The sequence below is a fragment of the Ceratotherium simum genome, chromosome 16 (genome assembly GCF_057802395.1).
Source record: "Ceratotherium simum simum isolate JZ-2026a chromosome 16, ASM5780239v1, whole genome shotgun sequence".
Lineage (NCBI taxonomy): Eukaryota > Metazoa > Chordata > Mammalia > Perissodactyla > Rhinocerotidae > Ceratotherium > Ceratotherium simum.
In genome coordinates this window covers 35943164-35961246 of record NC_141915.1, presented here as the reverse complement: position 1 = coordinate 35961246, position 18083 = coordinate 35943164, and the positions used below count along the sequence as shown (strand labels likewise).

At 49.6% G+C, this 18083-nt stretch overlaps 2 protein-coding genes across 8 annotated transcripts in view; both read left to right on the top strand.

Moving 5' to 3' along the window:
* ACSF2 (acyl-CoA synthetase family member 2) overlaps window positions 1–563 on the top strand; it is a 35905-nt gene extending 35342 nt beyond the window's left edge. For all 5 annotated transcript variants that reach the window (XM_087440994.1, XM_087440992.1, XM_087440990.1 and 2 more), the window contains 2 exons: window positions 85–153; window positions 430–563. In XM_087440994.1, coding sequence (XP_087297120.1) covers window positions 85–153; window positions 430–480 — 120 coding nt within the window. In that variant the 3' untranslated portion in view covers window positions 481–563. The remainder of the gene's footprint in view (window positions 1–84; window positions 154–429) is intronic.
* Window positions 564–691: 128 nt separating this feature from the next.
* Window positions 692–9867, top strand: RSAD1 (radical S-adenosyl methionine domain containing 1). Of its 3 annotated transcripts, XM_087440995.1 has the most exons (10): window positions 692–2324; window positions 2740–2873; window positions 2990–3194; window positions 5559–5696; window positions 5802–5924; window positions 6118–6181; window positions 6608–6755; window positions 6961–7015; window positions 7929–8032; window positions 8217–9866. In XM_087440995.1, exons 1-10 carry the CDS (start codon window positions 2190–2192, stop codon window positions 8332–8334), a joined length of 1224 nt encoding a protein of 407 aa, XP_087297121.1. In that variant the 5' UTR covers window positions 692–2189; the 3' UTR covers window positions 8335–9866. The 3 variants fall into 3 exon arrangements, 2 of the variants coding, with proteins under 2 accessions (XP_087297121.1, XP_004434745.2); XM_004434688.3 differs by having other exon boundaries at window positions 5559–5924; window positions 8217–9864; XR_015554704.1 differs by lacking the exon at window positions 6961–7015 and having other exon boundaries at window positions 5559–5924; window positions 8217–9867.
* The last annotated feature ends 8216 nt before the right edge of the window (window positions 9868–18083 follow it).

The following is an 18083-nucleotide window of genomic DNA, read 5'->3' as shown; positions in this document are numbered from 1 at the left end:
CCTGCCAACCAGCCAGCCCACTGTTCCCTACCCCCAACCCTACGACCCACTCAGCCTCACGCTTTATCTCCCTCTGGTCTGCAGATTGCCCACTTCAAGATTCCCCGCTACATCGTGTTTGTCACAGAGTACCCCCTCACCGTCTCAGGAAAGGTGTGTAAGGTGGAGGAGACTAGGGAGCGGCAGGGCAGCCTGGGTCCCCAGGTGCAGAAGGCCAGGTGGCCCCACCTATGCCTTCCTCAGAGATGGGCAAGAGTCTGTCGAGAGGCTGGCAGTAGGGTGACCAACTAGTCACCTCATCCTGGTTTGCCCCAAACTTTCCTGGCCTTAGCTAAAGAAGCTCCTCCGTCCCAGGCAAACCAAAACAGTTGGTCACCCTAGCTGGCGGAGGCCCCAAGCCTGGCTCTCACTCCGTTCTCTTTCCTCTAGATCCAGAAATTCAAACTTCGAGAGCAGATGGAACAACATCTAAACCTGTGAACCTCCCAGGCCCTCCCTGCTCTTCCCCCACATTCCCCTTGTCCGTCCTTGTGATTTGGCATAAAGAGCTTCTGTTTTCTTTGGCTGGTCTCTTGCTGACATGCTCTTCTGGCAGCTTCTATGGGATGGAGAAAGGGAGAGACCGAAGGGAAACTAGCACTTTTAGACCTCCTGTTCCTTGTCCACGATGGCCCTAAGTGCTCTGGCTTGCATTATCTACTTACTTTAATCCTCATTCGATCCCTTTGAGATACCAACCCAATTTTTTTTAAGGCTATATTCATTTATTCATTTCTTTTTCACATTGTTGTCAGATTAGTCCCTCAAGAAGTATTATTTTTTATACATATACAACAGCTTCATTAAGATATAATCCACCCATTTAAAGTGTCTGATTCAATGGTTTTTAGTATATCCACAGATATGTGCAAGCATCACCAAAGTCAATTTTAAACATTTTCATCACCTTAAAAAGAAATTCCATACTCGTTAGCTATGATCCCACATCCCCCTATTCCCCTATCCATCCCCCCTCAGCCAACTCAATTTTGATTTTTTGTTTAAATTGATGAACCTGGGGCTTCCCTGATGGGCAGGGCCAGATCAAGCAGGCTGTAGCTTGACCCAAGAAATAAAAACACCTGGGCTCCAAAAGACACATATGTTTCCAGTCCAGAAACAGAAACTTTGCCCCTGCTTGCAGTCCTTACCTCCCGGTGTGTCTGCCTCCTCTTTACTTTTTAGAAAATGAACATAAGTTTAGGATACTCTCAGTGCCAGGCACCATGATAGGTGCTTTCGTATACATTTTCTCTTGCAATCTTCCCAACAACCCTATCAAGTAGGCATTAGCCCCATTTCACAAATGGTGAAACTGAAACTGAGACAGGTTCAGAGTCTTGCCCAAGGCTACACAGCTGGAATTAGAACCCAGGTGTCTGACTCTGAAGCCCATGATCTTTCCACTTCATGGGACAGTTCGCCAGGTGCCTGCTTTCACAGTCCCTCACCTGCACCCTGTCTCTCCCACATACACCATCTCTGACTCGCCTCCCCGCAGGGGCCCAGGTTGGCCTGACCCAGGAGATGACAGCTACTCTCCTGGCCAAGCCGGTTCCCCCTGGGTTTTCTCTTCCTTCAACATCCAGCCCAAGTGCCCTCTCCTCACCGACTGACTCCACGGCCCTGTAACAGACCGCCTCACAGCACGGAGCACACTGGCCTGGTATTCAGAGGTGCTGAATTAATATCTGTTGCCTGTTGTGTCTCGTTGGTTTGCCTCTCTCCTGTCTTATGCACGGGTACTGCGGCCTGCTCTTATGCATCTAGATGTCCCCAGCGTCCAGCTCTGAGCCAGGCACATAAAATGAAGGAACTGATGGAACAAACTAAGAGTTCCTGGATGGGTCAGGCAACTCGCCCCCGAACAGGGTGCCAAAACGCGGGCAGCTCAGCCCACAACCTTCTCCAGGCCGGCAAAGGACGGACAGGCGCCTGCGGCGAGCGCATCACCGCCCAGCAGGTGGCGCCCAGACCCGAGGCCCCGGGCCCTCCCGGCGCGTCATCGGACGCAGCGCGCGCTCACGCAGCCCCTTCTTCCGCCGGGGCGGCCCGCTGGGCCTAGCTCTGCGAACTCGGGTGCGCCCTGGGCGCATCTCGGGCTCGGATCTGGCCTCGCGCACCGGCCGTCCCCCGCCGCAGTGGGCGTCATGGCGCTCCCTGGGGCCCGGGCTCGAAGCTGGGCGGCAGCAGCCAGAATGGCCCAGAGGCGCCGCCACGCGCAGGGTGCGGGCGAATCCCCGAGTCTGGCGCCCCGGAGCCAGCGCGCGGCGCTGTATGTTCACGTGAGTGGAAGGGGGAGGTGGAGCTCGCGGGGCGTGGCCGCGGGGGTCCGGAGCCCACGTGGCGACTTGTCACGCATGAGCCCACCTGCCGACTTTCCTCGCCCCCAGAGGAGGTCTGGGATGAGACCTGGTGCCCTGGCCGGGAAATGTCTTGGTCCGGAGACCTGAGGTCTCTGGTGCTCACCAGCTCTGTGACCTTGACCAAGTGATTTCCCTTCTGAAGCTGTTTTCTCATATTGAAGTGGGCGTAATAATCCCAGTGCCACCTGCTTTGGGGAGTTGTGTGGCTTAGATGACGTAGCTAGCCACTGTTGACAGACCTCGGAATGGGGACCGGGATTTGGGCGACTGAACCCTGGAAGTGGCCAAGGCCGCCCCGGTCACCTCTCCCTGTTCATGCGCTCCCTGCCCCCAGTGGCCGTACTGCGAGAAGCGCTGCTGTTACTGCAACTTCAACAAGTACATCCCCCGCGGCGTGGAGGAGGCCGCTATGCGGAGCTGTTTGGTGACCGAGGCTCAGACGTTGCTGCGGCTCAGCGGGGTGCGGCGGTGGGTACTGGGGGCTGTAGGCGGGTGTTGGGAGTTATTTGGGGGAGTGGATAGGACAGATGCAGGCATCCCAGAGAGTGCCTGCAGGTCTCATCTTCTCTATCCTCTTTTCCCAGGGTGGAGTCTGTGTTCTTTGGTGGGGGCACCCCCAGTCTGGCCAGTCCCCGCACTGTGGCTGCTGTCCTGGAGGCAGTGGCCCAGGCAACCTGCCTGCCTGCAGACTCCGAAGTCACATTGGAGGTCAACCCCACTTCGGCCCCAGGCTCCAGGCTGGCAGCATTCGGGGCAGCAGGAGTCAACAGGTTGTCCATTGGCCTCCAGGTAACCCATCTTACCCAGCCCATCCCAGGGCACCCAGGCATTCAGTGCTGTCTCTCCTCTGGTCACATTCGTTTATTAGGCAAACGTTTATTGACCTCCTTCTGGGTGCCAAGGCCCAGTAGGTACTGAAAAGTGTATGGTGACACTTGTGTAACTTCCTAACTGTCTGCTTCTGTGCTGGACCAAAGCTCTCTGAGGCGGGGATCATACATGCCTTTTTGTACATCACAGCATTCCAAGCACCCACCACAGTGCCTGGCACATAGGAGATGCTCAAAAGAGATTTGTTACATGGTTGGAAACACAGGAGGAAGCAAACAGGTGGTCAGACCGTTGCAGCATGGAAAAAAAGATCTCTATAAAAGGCTTTCATAGTACAGCCTGAAGGGCATCTCAGACTGATTAAATCATGGAAACCTCACTGGAGGAGGTGATATTTGAATGAGGATGAGGAGTTCACCAGGGGAGAGGGTGTGGGAGGAAAAGACACAGGATATGGAAGAGCCTTGCATGTTTAGGGGAGCTGTGAGTCATTCCTTGTGACTGGAGAGGCTGGAGACAAGGCTGCAAGGTAGGGCCCAGAGCCATCAGCACCATACTACGGAGTTTGGGTTTTTGCCTAATGGTAACAGAGGAGCCGTTGAAAGTTTTTAAGCAGGGGAAACATAATCCTCTCAGGGTGACCCCTGGTATTTCCATATCCAGTATTGCTTCCACTTCTAATATGTGTACCACTTACCATGGAGTGGGGTCAGGGCTCTGTCCCAATGGGATATACTGAAAAGGACACATCACTTCTGAGATATTCTAGCACTAAATGCATACATATCTTGAGTCTAATTGTGAGGAAACATCGAGAAAACCTAAATGAAAAGACTGTGTGTGCACTAAGAACAGATAACATGAGATCAACTTTACCCTCTTACTTTTTTTTTTCTTTTTGTGAGGAAGATTAGCCCTGAGCTAACATCTGTCGCCAATTCTCCTCTTTTTGCTGAGGAAGATCGGCCCTGGCCTAACATCCAAGCCCATCTTCCTCCACTTTATATGGGATGCCGCCACAGCATGGCTTGACAAGCGGTGCGTCGGTGCGCACCCGGGATCCAAACTCTGGGCCACTGCAGCAAAGTGCGAGCACTTAACCGCTATGCCACCGGGCCGGCTCCCTCTTAACAAATTTTTGCTTTTCCAGTACAGTATTGTTAACTATAAGCACAATGATGTACAGCGTATCTCGAGAACTTATTCATTAAGAGACATTTTTGAAAACAACTGGCCTGTACTCTTCAAAAATGTCGTTGTCATGAAAGACAAAGAAAGGCTGAAGATCTAGACTAAAGGAGACTAAAGAGACAATGACAGCTGAATGCAATCTGTGACCCCTGGTTGGATCCTGGCTTGGGGAGGGAGAGGAATTTACTGCAGTAGACATTGGGACGATTGGCCAAATTTGAATATGACTATGTATTAGATAATGGCGTTGTCTCAATGTTACATTTCCTGTACCCTGTAATTGGATTGTAGTTATGTAAGAGAGTGTCCTTATTCTTAGGATATAGGCACTTAAGTATGTATAGGGGTACGATATTTTAGTTAATTACATTTAAATAACCACATTGCAAGTGCTCACTAGCATGTGGCCAGTGGCTACCATATTCTACTAAAATGTTCTGTGTCTGCTTTGACCAGTACAGTAGTCACTGACCACAGGCCTGTAAGCCCTTGGGATGTGATGATTTAAATTTAATTAACTTTAAATAGCTATATGTGTTAGTGCCTACAGCATTGGACAGTGCAGATATAGAACATTTCCATCATCGCAGAAAGTTCTTTTGGACAGTGCTGGTCTATAACTTACTCTCGGATGATTCAACAAAATAATTATATGTGTATACATTCAGAGAGAGACAAAGCAAATGTGGCAAAATGTTAGTTGGTAAATCTAGAGGAAAGTGTTTATTGAGCTTTTCTTTCAGTTTTTCTATAAGTTTGAAATGTTTCAAAATTAAAATTAAAGAAGACCGTTGGCTTTGGAGTCAGACAGTCCTAAATTCCAGGTCTGACTTTGCCATGGTATGACCCTGGGCAAGTTTCTTAGCATCTCTGAACCTTAGTATTCTCACGTGTAAAATGGAGCTAATGTTGGAGGGTTTTTAAGGATAAATTAGACACTGCATGAAAATGCTTGGCACGTAGTGACCCTTCAGTGAATGGTACGCTTGGTACTGGCTTGACCATCTGCCTTCCAGCTGCCTGCCATGTCCTGCATTTTCCCCTATATCTGTGTCTACAGTAAGGTCAGTGAAGCATTCCTGTCTCCCTCTAAGCCGGCCCGCATACTTACTCCTGACCCTCTCTCCCCAGTCACTGGATGACACTGAGCTCCGGCTGCTGGGGCGGACACACTCGGCTAGCGATGCTCTGCGCACCCTGGCGGAGGCCCGGCACCTCTTCCCCGGGCGTGTATCTGTGGACCTGATGCTGGGGCTGCCGGCGCAGCAGGTGGGGCCGTGGCTTGGGCAGCTGCGGGAACTGCTTCGCCACTGTGACGACCACATCTCCCTCTACCAGCTGTCCCTGGAGCGCGGCACCACACTCTTCACCCAGGTGCAGCAGAACGCCCTTCCTGCCCCTGACCCCGAGATTGCTGCTGAGATGTACCAGGAGGGACGGGCAGTCCTTCGGGAGGCTGGCTTCCGCCAGTATGAGGTCTCCAACTTCGCCCGGAATGTGAGTCCTGGGGCTGATGGCTGCAGGTGGGGAATGGGCAAGCTGAGGTGTGACCAGGGAACTGTGGCCCTTCGGGGAGAAGGGTGCTCTTGAGGCCTGAAATGATGGGACCTTCTGACCAGGTGCCCCTTACCTGAGCAGACACGGGGCCACCCTCTTCATTCTGCACTGACTATTCCCTCCCTCCCCACAGGGGGCGCTCAGTACCCACAATTGGACTTACTGGCAGTGTGGGCAGTACCTTGGCGTTGGGCCTGGTGAGTCCCCTGTGAACCATGAAAGGGATGACTCAGGAGAAGAATGTTATGGCTTTGTGATCTTGGGCCACTTATTAACCTCTCCAAGCCTCTGCTTCCTCATATGTAAAGTGTGGCAGAAAACACTTACTTCATAGAGCCGTTCTGTATATATTTTGAGGTGCTTGATGTAGTGCCTGGCACTGTAGTTCTCAATCTTCAATATGTATCCGAATTACCCAGAGGGCTTGTTAAAACCCACATCGTGGGGCCCCACATCCAGCATTTCTGACTGGACGGGGCTGGGGTAGGGCCCGAGAATTTGCATTTCTAGCATATTAGATGCTGTTGGTCCAGGGACCACACTTTGAGAACTACTGATTTAACATCTGGCAAGCACACAGTGTTAGTTGCTATTAAAGAGGGGGTGGTTGTTGATGTTGTCAGGGGCCCATGGGCGATTTATGCCCCAGGGGGCTGGAGGCTACATCCGGGAGGCTCGGATCCAGACCCTGGAGCCTGACAACTGGATGAAGGAAGTGATGCTCTGCGGTCACGGCACCCGGAAGCGTGTCCCCCTGGGCGAGCTGGAGCTGTGAGCATCAGAGGTCACCATGGGTTCCCCTGCGCCCCCAGAACCACCTCAATGTGAACATCTTTGTTTCCTGCCTTGTCCTGCCCCCACCCCGCCCCATACTGCATGATCTTCATAAGGCCCCCGTACACACATTCCAGCATAGGGTTTGAGGAAGGGGAGAGGCACAGGTCTCTCCAGGATCCTTTGGTGGTTTTTCTTTCAGGCTGGAGGAAGTTTTGGCCATGGGGCTACGCACAGACGTGGGGATCACTCACCAAGTAAGGGGTCGAGGGGCTCTGCCATATCACTTCCTTCTAAGTCTTGCAGAATCACTCTCTCTGTCTCTCACTCTTTCTTCTGCACACACACACACACACACACACACCCCGCTCCCCTGCACACCACTTCCTCCTAATCACTCTGTCTCTCACTCTTTCTTCTACACACACACACACACCCCACCCCCCGCTCCCCTGCACACCACTTCCTCCTAATCACTCTGTCTCTCACTCTCTCTTCTACACACACACACACACACACACACACACACACACACACACACACACAGACACACAGACACCCCGCTCCCCTAGGGCTGGCAGCTGGATGGTTGGGCTTTAGTCCAGCCAAGGCCTGATGGGCAGAAGCAGTGGGCAGGGTGGTGCAATGGTGAGAACCCTACACCAGGGCTGCGGAGACCCAGGCTCTGGTCCCCATTCTACTGCAACCTTGGGCACACATCCTTTCACCTCTCTGAACCTTAATTTTCTCAGCTTTGTCGGGGAATAGACTAGATTAGGATTTTCAAATGTTTTTAAGCAGCACTGAAATCTCGGATAGGAAGTGCAGCAGATAATTATCGATCAAACTCAGAGCTGCTCTGGATGAAGTCAGGCCGTAAAGGCCTGGCTGGGGCTGGCCATACCCTGACCAGCAGAGAGACGGGGGAGGAGCAGAGGAAGACCTGGCTTGGCTGGGAGCTGAGTTTCGGCCTGAACGTGGAGTAGGAGTGGAGATGCCCCTCTCCCTGCTGGCCCGTTGGCCTGGTCCTGATGTGCATGAGTCAGTTGTTGAGGTCCCTGTGCTGGACTGGACCCTCCCTCACCCCACCCCAAGACAGGTGGCCCAGAGTAGCCTCACCAGCTGCCCGCCTTGTGGTCCCTGTCCCTCTGACCCTTCTGGTTTCCCCAGCACTGGCAGCAGTTTGAGCCGCAGCTGACCTTGTGGGACGTGTTTGGAGCGAGCACGGAGGTGAAGGTGCTGCGGGAACAGGGCTTCTTGCTGCTGGATCACAGGTGTGTTGGGGCGGAGGGGGGTGTTAGGAGTCCTGGGGAGCCCTGACCACAGATCCACAGACCTGGGAGAAGTGAGAAAGACTGACGAGGCGGGGCGTGGGTGCCAGGGCCTTGGCACTGGTAGAGGGTGAGGGTTTACATTGGTAAGGTGACACAGTCACATCCAGGCCTCTCTGTTTTCCAGGGGTCTTCGGTGTTCCTGGGAGGGTCTGGCTGTGCTGGACTCTCTGTTGCTGATCCTTCTTCCTCAACTCCAAGAGGCCTGGCAGCAGAGAACTCCCTCCCCTGTGCCAGGAGGATGACCAGATGTTCCTGTATCCCAGGACAATGCCGGGTGGGCTTTGGGGGTTGGGCTCACACTGCAGACATCTCCACTGCCAGATGCAGTCTCAGCTCTGGTCATTGCCCAGCCCTGGCATCCCCAAGGGAATGGCTACAATGAGGTAGATGGGAGGACATTTCTGGTCTGGGAACTGGCATCAAGTCCACTCACCACTGCCAGAGAGGGAGTAATAGTTTCTGCAAGTGCCTCTCATTAGTGGACTCTAAAGCAGGCCGGCCCTGTGGCTTGGTGGTTAAGTGCGCGCGCTGCAATGCTGGTGGCCCGGGTTCGGATCCTGGGTGCGCATCGAGGCACCACTTCTCCGTCCATCCTGAGGCCGAGTCCCACATACAGCAACTAGAAGGATGTGCAGCTATGACATACAACTATCTACTGGGGCTTTGGGGGGAAAAAATAAAATAAATAAAATCTTTAAAGCAAATCCCGGCTGGCAAGAGATTCTGAGAAATATAGCTCTTAGGCTTACAGGCCCTACAATACAGGACAGGACACAGACAGGACTTGGTATGCTCATGGACCCATGTGTATATCCAGCACAGCGGCGTAGTGGACTCTGAGAACAGTGGAAAGATCAGAACAAGCCTTGCCTCTTCTCTTTTGGCAACCAGGATACGTTTGGGGTGTCAGGAGCCCCACAGACCCTCCTGAGTCCCCTCCCCCAACTGCTCCCCACTGCAGCCCTTCCCTTGAGAGAGTGAAGGAAGGGGAAGGAGTTCAGGAAAGACCCAGAGCCCAGATTTCCCCCAGCCTTTTACCTGCAGAAATGGTCACCTGGCTTTATTTAGTCTGTGAAGCCCATCTGGAGCCTGTCTTGACTGTGGTCCTCCCCTTTGTCCGGGCTCCTCCCAAGAGTGTGAAATCCTGATTTGGGGTCTAGGGGCTTTGTCTCTGGCTGAGATTCCTTCCTGTTCCCGGACAACCATTTGCCCAACGATTTGAGCATCCATCGATGATCCTTGCCAAAATCAATGATTAGATTGAGGGTTGCAAAATGTTGATTTCTGACCCCAGCATTCCATCTACATTCATTAACTGGCATTTATCCGTAAAAAAAGAGCTTTCCCTGTTTTTGAAGGGAAATTATATGCAGGGTGTGTGTGTATATGAGAGAGAGAAAGGTGTTTTCCTGGGAAGAGGCTCCATAACTTATCATGTCAAAGGGTATTGTGATCCCAAAAGTAATTTAGTACCACTGCAAATCAGGGCCTGCTAAGCTCAGCCTCCAGCTGGGTGACTAAAGATGGGGTTCCCCCCACCCCAGAGGTGAGCACGTGCATTCCCCTCATGCCTGGTGGGTGTGAATATCAGTCCTTCTTTGAGCCCGTGGTAACATGGTAAGCGTTACTACCTCTCCTTTATTCATGAAATATTCAGCAAGCACCAGTGGTCTGCCAGGCACTGCACCAGGCATGCAGAGAGGAATAAGACCGGCTCCAGCCCTCGAGGAACTCACCACCATGTTGATAGATGTGCAAAGAGATAAATTCCAGGGTTATCTGGAAAGGTGTGCCAGCGGGCTGTGGAAGCCTGCAGTGCATTTGGTTCTGAGGGGCTGGGAGCGGGAAAGGGGGAAGATATTTTTCTTACTATGTCCTCTGGCCCTGGGGCAGCTTGTAGGGTGACCTGGGATGCCTGGGGGGGGGGGCTCTTCCCAAGCCTTCCCCTGATCTTGATATTCAAGAAGTGAGCACGGGGCTGGAGCAGGTGCGCCATCAGATAAGCTGCGCCTACTCAGGTTTCTCCCAGCTGCCAGGGCTCGTGCCACCTGAGATGCCCAGGCCCTCCCAGCTGGGGCACCTCACGAGGCCTGTGCAGAGGGGCTGGATGGGAGCCAGGGCCAGGTCAAGGTGGCACTGATCACCTTCTGTGACTCAGTCTGGTCCCACCCTCACCAGGTGAATCACCTCCAGGAGGTAGAGCCAGGGAGTCTAGTTTTTAAATGCTTCTTAAACGGCTCTAATGATCAGGCCAGTTTGGGAAGCCCTGTCATCTGCCTTCATCCTGAGAGGCTGGGGTCAGGAGGAACGAGGGAGACGTGGCTACTTTCAGACATAACAAAGTGGAGTGGGGTCCTTCCCTCTGCATCCCAGGCCTTCCATGGCTCATCCATCAAAGGGGCTCTCCTCTTCCATATTGAGGCTTTGGGTGTCATCTTTCTACCTGCTCTACTGAAAAGCACACGAACACAAGTACAAGGGGTGAACAAGCTACTTTGGTGATGAGAGGAGGTGGGGAAATGTGATATGTGTGAGTGTGGTTACAGCTTGAAGGACCAAACCCTTCGTGTGCCAGAGCACTAACAGTTTTAAAGCCCTACCACTGAGCCCCGCCACCCCCAACCCCCACCAAGTAGTGTGAAGTGGGTAGGGCAGCTATTTTAATTTCCATTTTACTTGTAGGGACTGTTCAAAGGGGCCCTCTACCTTGATTCAAGTCCTATAAGTAGTAAGTAGCAGACCTGGCAGAACACTTCTAGACATCCAGAACTTTCTGTTACATCATCGTTTTATACTTACCGTGGGTCCAGGTCAATTGACCTGTCTCTTAAATTAGGCAAAATCCTGACCTCTTTCTGGCCTCTCTGCCTCAGGCTTGAAGCCGCGTTTCTGCCTGGTACTGGGTAGCTTGGACTTGGTGTCTGTATTTTCCTTCCTGAAGAGGCTCTAACAGAGAGAACCCACATGTCCCATCTCCATGAGACCGTCCACTTCTTGGGACAGACCTGCATTCTGCAAAGAAAAGGACGTTAAATAATAGGATTGCTATAGACTGAATGTTTGTGTCCCCCCGGAATTCACACGTGGAAATCTCATCCCAAAGGTGATGGTGTTTGGAGGTGGAGCTTTGGAGCGTGGTTAGGTGGTGAGGGCGGAGCCCTCATGAATGGGATTAGTGCCCTTATAGAAGAGACCCCAGAGAGCTCCCTCCCCTCTTCTACCATATGAGGACATAGAGAGCAGACAGACATCCGTGAACCAGGAAGCGGGCCCTCACCAGACACCAAATCTGCGGGCACCTTGATCTTGGACTTCCAGCCTCCAGAACTGTGAGAAATAAATGTTTGTTGTTTAAGCCACCCAGTCTATGGCATTTTTGTTATAGCAGCCCGAATGGACTAAGACAAGGATGAAGTAACTTGTGTGGTAGATTGTATTATTCTTCAAAATGTTACCACCCCTCCTTGAGTGCCCTTCCCTGAGGGCCTGTGGGGGATTATGTATCCCTGCCCTGTTGAATCTGGGAAGGGCCAGGAGACTTGCCCAGTAGGGACTGTAAAAGCCAGCGGGTGGTCCACCATCTCCTCCCTCTGCCACAGAGACCTGCAGTGTTCCAGTGGAGACCGTTTCATCAGCCTGGGTCCTGGAGTGAAGAAGTGTTGGGCAGAGGAGCAGGCCATCACAACAGACATGAGCAGGAGTGAGAAATTAACATTCATTGCTGTAAGTCAGTAGATTTTCCGGTTGCTTGTTACTGCAGCATAATTGAGACTAAACTGACTGATAACAATTTGTAATCCCCCCATTCAGAGATTAACCACTGTTAAGATTCTGGTGTGTATCTTAGGAGAAATTCTTATTGCATATTTAGATATACGATCTTACAAAATGGGATAATATGCATCTTGCTTTGGAGCCCTCTTGTTCTACCTAATATGTAATGGGCATCTTTTCCTGTCAAATTGATATCTACATCCTACTTTTTTAGTGGCCCTTCATTTGTAAGGTACCACTGCATGGTTGTGCCAAAATTTAGTTTACCATTTCCTGTTTGGTGAAACTGAGGGTGTAATTTTTGATTTTTATAAACTCTGTGGTGAATGTTTTATGTAAATATTTGTATGCACTGGCTTGATCATTTCCTTAGGTTTGGGATAAATCCCAAGAAATGGGGTTGCTGACCAAGGATACACACAGCCTTTCTTTGGATATGCAATGCCAAACTGCCCTGCAGGATGCCTGTGCTGTTCACACTCTAGCCAGCTCGCTGGTGCTCATTTCTCTACGATCTCGTCAGTAGCAAGCATGACTGATTTTTCCAAATGATTCCAGTCTGAAGAGGGCTCTTAACCCTGGCTTTATTATCAGCTAACATTCTGCTACCCTAAATTTGGCAGCTGTGTTGGTCCATCTGATCACTCTCAAGTCAGATAGCAAAGGGGATGCACCTCTGGGGCCAGCCCAGGAGAGGACCTGTGTGTTCCAGATCGCCTCTGAATTCCTCTTGTCCAGATCCCCTTTGGGGAAAATCCCAGACCTCTCTTCTATCTCCCTCCCCCTGCTCTCCTTTTCCCTGAGGGCACTTTTAAAGCCCATTTTTTTAATGACACAAACAACTTTATAGAAACATTAGAATTCTAAATGAAGAAGAAAAAAAAGTCACCCGCCATCAGCGGCCCCAACAAATTAAACTGTTTTTATTTGCCTGGGTTCCCTTCCAGCCCTCATCCAAATGCAGACAAGACTTTTGCCCAGCTGCGCTCCTGGCACAAATCTCATTTTGCATTCTCCCCCTTTTCCTTGTTCTGTCATCAGCAATTTTCCACGTTGTTCCATGGTCATCATCTTTCTCATTATTATTGTTGCACAATGTTCCAATGAGTGAATAATTTAATAATTATTACCCTAATGTAAATCACTTAAGTGGTTCCCCGTTCTCCCCTATTATAAATAACCCTGCAGTGCATGTTTTTATGGATATAGCTTCTTTGTTCATTTGAATGATTTCCTCAGGTCAGTTCTCAGGAGGGTCAAAGGGTATGAAGGCTTTCATGATTCTTTGTGTGAATTGTTATATTGTTTTCCAAAGGGTTTTTATTTTCCTGCTCAAAAAATAATAAGGCTCCTTTTCAACCATGTAGAAGAAAGCAAAAATTCTACAACCCAGAAATTACAATTACTAATGTTTGGACAACCATCCCTCCAGACATCTCTTGATGTATAGATACACATATAGATGTAGAAATAAAAATAACTTTTCACAAAAAGGATCATACTCGTGTGCCAATTTTGCAACCTGTTCTTTTACTCAACAACGTGTCCTGGGTTTTTCTAATTGGTTCTGCCACCCCCAGGGCCCACGTGGTAGCATAACGTAAGACAGTAATAGCTGTAAGTCAGGCCTGGTGCCGAGAATGTTGTCTGCTTCAGCTCATTTAAGATCCACAACAACCCAATGAGGTAAGTTCTATTATTATTATGCCCATTTTGCAGAAGAGGAAACAGGCTCAGAGAAAATAAGCTGTGTCCTTGGTCACACAGCTAGGAAGTGGTGGGACTGGCACTCAAATTGAGTTGTCTGGGGCTCCAAAATAGATGCTTATACGGATAATACATGAATATATTCTTACTGTAAAAATGTAATAATAATAAATGCAAGCAATACCATGGCATAGAAAGTAAAGTATGAACGTCCTCTTTACTCTTCTATAGAAGCTTGATGTGTGCTATCAGTTTAGGTTCAACTGTGTGTGACAGAAAATGAAAGTAACATAAGCTTAAACAAATAAATTTATTTTTATTCCACATAAAAGAAGTTTGGACAGAGCATTTCAGTGCTAGCATGGTCATTGGTCATGAAGAACTCAGGCTTCTAACTTGATGCTCTGAATCCTCAGCATGTAACTTCCATCCCTAAGATCTCCACATGGTCTAATATTCCCCTGGAGCTCCAGCCATCACATATGCATTCAAGACAATAAGAAGAAAGGCTGGAGGGGCAACTGTGTTTTTCAGTCCCCTCTAAAGAGCTTCCCTGAAAGTCCCTCTACCCCATGACATCAGCTGACTTCTAACTGTCCACCGTTATCCACAAGGGAGACTAGGGAGTGTAATTTTTAAACTGTTTATCTTGCTGCTTCCCCCTACCCCCCATAATAGAAGGGCTTGGTTAATTTTAAAAAAGGGAGAATAGATATTAAGAGGCCATCATACAGCTCTGCCACCATGGGTATCCTTCCCAATCCTTTTCTATAAACTTACATATATATGTACATATATAAAAATATAATTTAGGAAAGTCTATTGTGTAAAGAGTACCTTGTTTTAATTTACATTTAAAGTTTACCAACCAAATTAAACATTCTCCATTAAATACGTGTTTACTAACTATTGTGTTGTGTGCACAGGTAAGCTCTTATTCAGCCAGTTAGAGCCTTGATGATTTCCTGATGGAGTTGAAGAACTGTCTAGATAGGTAGTAGATAGATAGTAGATGGATGGATGGATGGATGTTACAAGTATATTGACTCTTTTGTCTTATTTTCTGCAAGTATTGTTTCCAATATGCCATTTTTATCTTTCGTGGATTTTTACTTTTTTGGAAATGAGTTTTCCAGAAATTTTAAATGTTTATGTATCGAGTCCATCTTCTGCCTTGTGACTTTTTCTGTCAGTTCCAGTCTCCAGAGATATGGTCACCTTTCAAGTTGGCTTCCCTCCTCCCAGGAGACAGTCTAAATATTGGCTGCTATGCCCACCTGGGTCCAAATCTACACTCGGCTGCTTCCTACCTGTAGGACCGTAGACAGGACTCTTCCCTCATGTGGGATCTAGTTTTCTTGGCTGTTTAGTGAAGGGGGTGCACCAGCCCCAGGTTCTCGAACCTGGCTCTGCATCAGAAACACCGGAGGCTCCATAAAATGCACGTTCCTGGGCCCCCTTCAGCTCTATAGAATCCAAATCTGTGTATCCAGGAATCTGTGTTTGTTTATACAGTGAGCCTGATGCTCAGACATGTTTTGGAACCTCTGGACCAGCCAGTGTCTGAGATTGCTTCCTGTGCTGGGCTGTCTGAGCAGTGAGTGATAGGAGGGCGGCAGCCCTTGGCCACTTGGCCAGGTTGTATCCACTGAAGCCAACCAGCCCTGCCTCATCCTAATGGGGGGTCACAGCCCCCATTTCACATCCCGACCAAGCAGCACCCCCTTCCTGCTTCCTTGGGGGTGGGGGTGGGGTGAGGTGGTGGTCAGGCTCCTGGGGTGTGGCCTGGGGGCTGCCACAGCAGTGCCCCTGGGGGAGGGGGCCAGTGTCACTTACTAGCTGGGTAACCTTAGCTAAGCCACTCACTCTGTGAGTCTCCATTTCCTCATCTCTGAAAGCAGGGACCGTGCCTTCCTCAAGGTTATTCTAAGGTTGGCAATGATGGATAGATGGATGGAAAGAGCCTAGTGCAGTTCCTGGCACAAAATGCGCATTTGACAAATGTGGTAGTGATCACTAGCACATGTGATTTACAGTGCCCTGGGCATGCCAGCACTAAGGAAGGCAGGTCCCGAACAGGAATTCCTGGTGCCTGACAAGACAGAGAGACCTGTCATTTCTCTGTGATGCTGAAACTTGGTAGGTAGCCCTGGGCTTCTGGAAAATTTTCCCCCTGGCCCAGTGTAGAACTTGCTACCTCCCAGGTCGCTGAGAGGGTGTGTGTCACAGGGCAGACTGACAGCCTCCAGGCAGCGGCGCCCGTGGTGGAAGGAAGGGCCCCTCACTGGTGACTCCTCATACCAGTGCTCCTTGCTCTCCCGCAGCAGGTCAGACAGGAATGGCCCCATTCCTCGGGTGGCTGACCTGTGCAGGCAGGGCCCAACCCCATCTGCCTCCCAGACCCCTGACAGCTGGGAGACACTCCCAGCATGTGCTTTGCCCCACCTCTGGATTAGGTCTCCTGCGGTGCCTGGTGCTCCTCATCCTTCCCTGGACCTTGGGCCTCCTTACCTCCATTCCTGCTGTCCCTGATTCAGCCTGAGGCTTCCCCTGCCCTTGAACTTGACCAATTTACACAGGCCTCACTTGCTTTGCTGACCTTTCTTACTGGATTAAGACCGTAGAAAGAAGCCAGAACCCTTTTCTAGGCCTTGGCGGCACTGGTGGGGGACAAGGTGGGCAGGACCTCAACTAAGGGAGGCTGCTCTCCATCACTGAGGAAGATGCTGTGGAAACGCCCCTCCTCTCAGTTCCCATCCTGCACTGACCCTTCAGATTAATTCATGAAATACAAAATAAGCTATGAAAACTATCAGGCAGGCAATTCTAATCTTGAAGAAGGCCTGAAGGTCCAGGACAATTTAAGGAGCCTACTCATGCACACCAGGTTGAGCCCAGCAGCTGTGAACGGTTCCCACCTGGGCCCTGGAGTGTGCGTGCTTGTATTCAGATCCCAGCTCTGCGGCCTGTTAGCTGCTTCATCTCAGGCGGGCAAGGTACTTAACCTTTCTATGCCTCAGTTTCCTCATCTGTAAAATGGGAATGCTAATGATAGTCTCTACCTCATGTGGTTGTTGTAAACGTTCCAGAAGTTAGCACACATAGCTAAAACAACCAAAGAAAAATATATAAATTGGATTTCATCAAAATTAAAAACTTTTGTGTGTCAAGGACACTATCAAGAAAGTAAAAGGAGGGGTGGCATAGTGGTTAAGTTCACGTGCTCTTCTTTGGTAGCCCGGGGTTCGCAGGTTCGGATCCTGGGTGTGGACCTATGCCATGCTGTGGCTGCATCCCACATACAAAATAGAGGAGGATGGACACAGATGTTAGCTTAGGGCTAATCTTCCTCACACACAAAAAAAGAAAGTGAAAAGAAAACCAACAGAATGGAAGAAAATATTTGCAAATCACATATCTGATAGGAGTTTAATATCCAGAATATATAAAGAACTCCTACAACTCAACAACAAAAAGACAAACAACCCAATTAAAAGATGGGCAAGGCATTTGAATAGACATTTCTCCAGAGAAGATATACAAACAGCCAATAAGCACACGAAAAGCTGCCCAACATCATTAGCCATTAAGGAAATGCAAATCAAAACCCAATGAGACACCACTTCACACCCACTGGGATAGTCACAATTATTTTTTAAAAAAGGAAGAGCCTAGCCCAGTGGTGTAGTGGTTAAGTTTGCGTGCTACACTTTAGCGGCCTGGGGTTTGCAGGTTCAGATCCCAGGCGCGGATCTACACGCTGCTCTTCAAGCCATGCTGTGGCAGCATCCCACATATAAAGTAGCCGAAGGTTGGCACAGATGTTAGCTCAGGGACAATCTTCCTCACCAAAGTAATAAATAAATAAAAATTAAACAAGGAAAATAACAAGTGTTGACAAGTATGTGGAGCAGTCAGAAACCTCATACACTGCTGGTGGGAATATAAGGTGGTGCAGCTGCTGTGGAAAACAGTCTGGCGGTTCCTCAGAAAGTTAAACAGAGTGGCTAAATGACCCAGCAATTCCACTCCTAGGTATATATCTAAGAGAATTGAAAACGTATGTTCACACAAAAACTTGTACACGGATGTTCACAGCAGCACTATTCATAATAGCCACAAATTGGAAACGACCCAAATGCCCATCACCTGATGAATGGATAGATAAAATGTGGGGTATTTATACAGTGAAAGATTATCTGGCAATAAAAACAGATGAAGCACTGATACATGTTACATGGATGAACCTTGAAAGCATTTTGCTAAGTGAAAGAAACAAGACACAAAAGGCCACATATTGTATGATTTCATAGTATGAAATGTCCAGAATAGGCAACTCCAGAGAGACAGAAAGTAGACTAGCATTTGCCAGGGACTAGGGGAAGAGGGGGATGGGGAGTGACTGCTAACGAGTACAGGGTTTCTTTTTGGGGTGATGGAAATGTTCTGGAACTAGGTAGTGGTGATGGTTGTACAACCTCTAAATACAGTAAAAAAAAAACCCACTGAA

Bases quoted from the DNA above. Each gene is read 5' to 3' on its own strand.
- RSAD1 (XM_004434688.3), top strand. From the start codon at position 2,190: ATGGCGCTCCCTGGGGCCCGGGCTCGAAGCTGGGCGGCAGCAGCCAGA. The intron at 2,874-2,989 runs GTGGGTACTGGG...CTCTTTTCCCAG, and splicing joins CGGCTCAGCGGGGTGCGGCG to GGTGGAGTCTGTGTTCTTTG. The intron at 3,195-5,558 runs GTAACCCATCTT...CTCTCTCCCCAG, and splicing joins GGTTGTCCATTGGCCTCCAG to TCACTGGATGACACTGAGCT.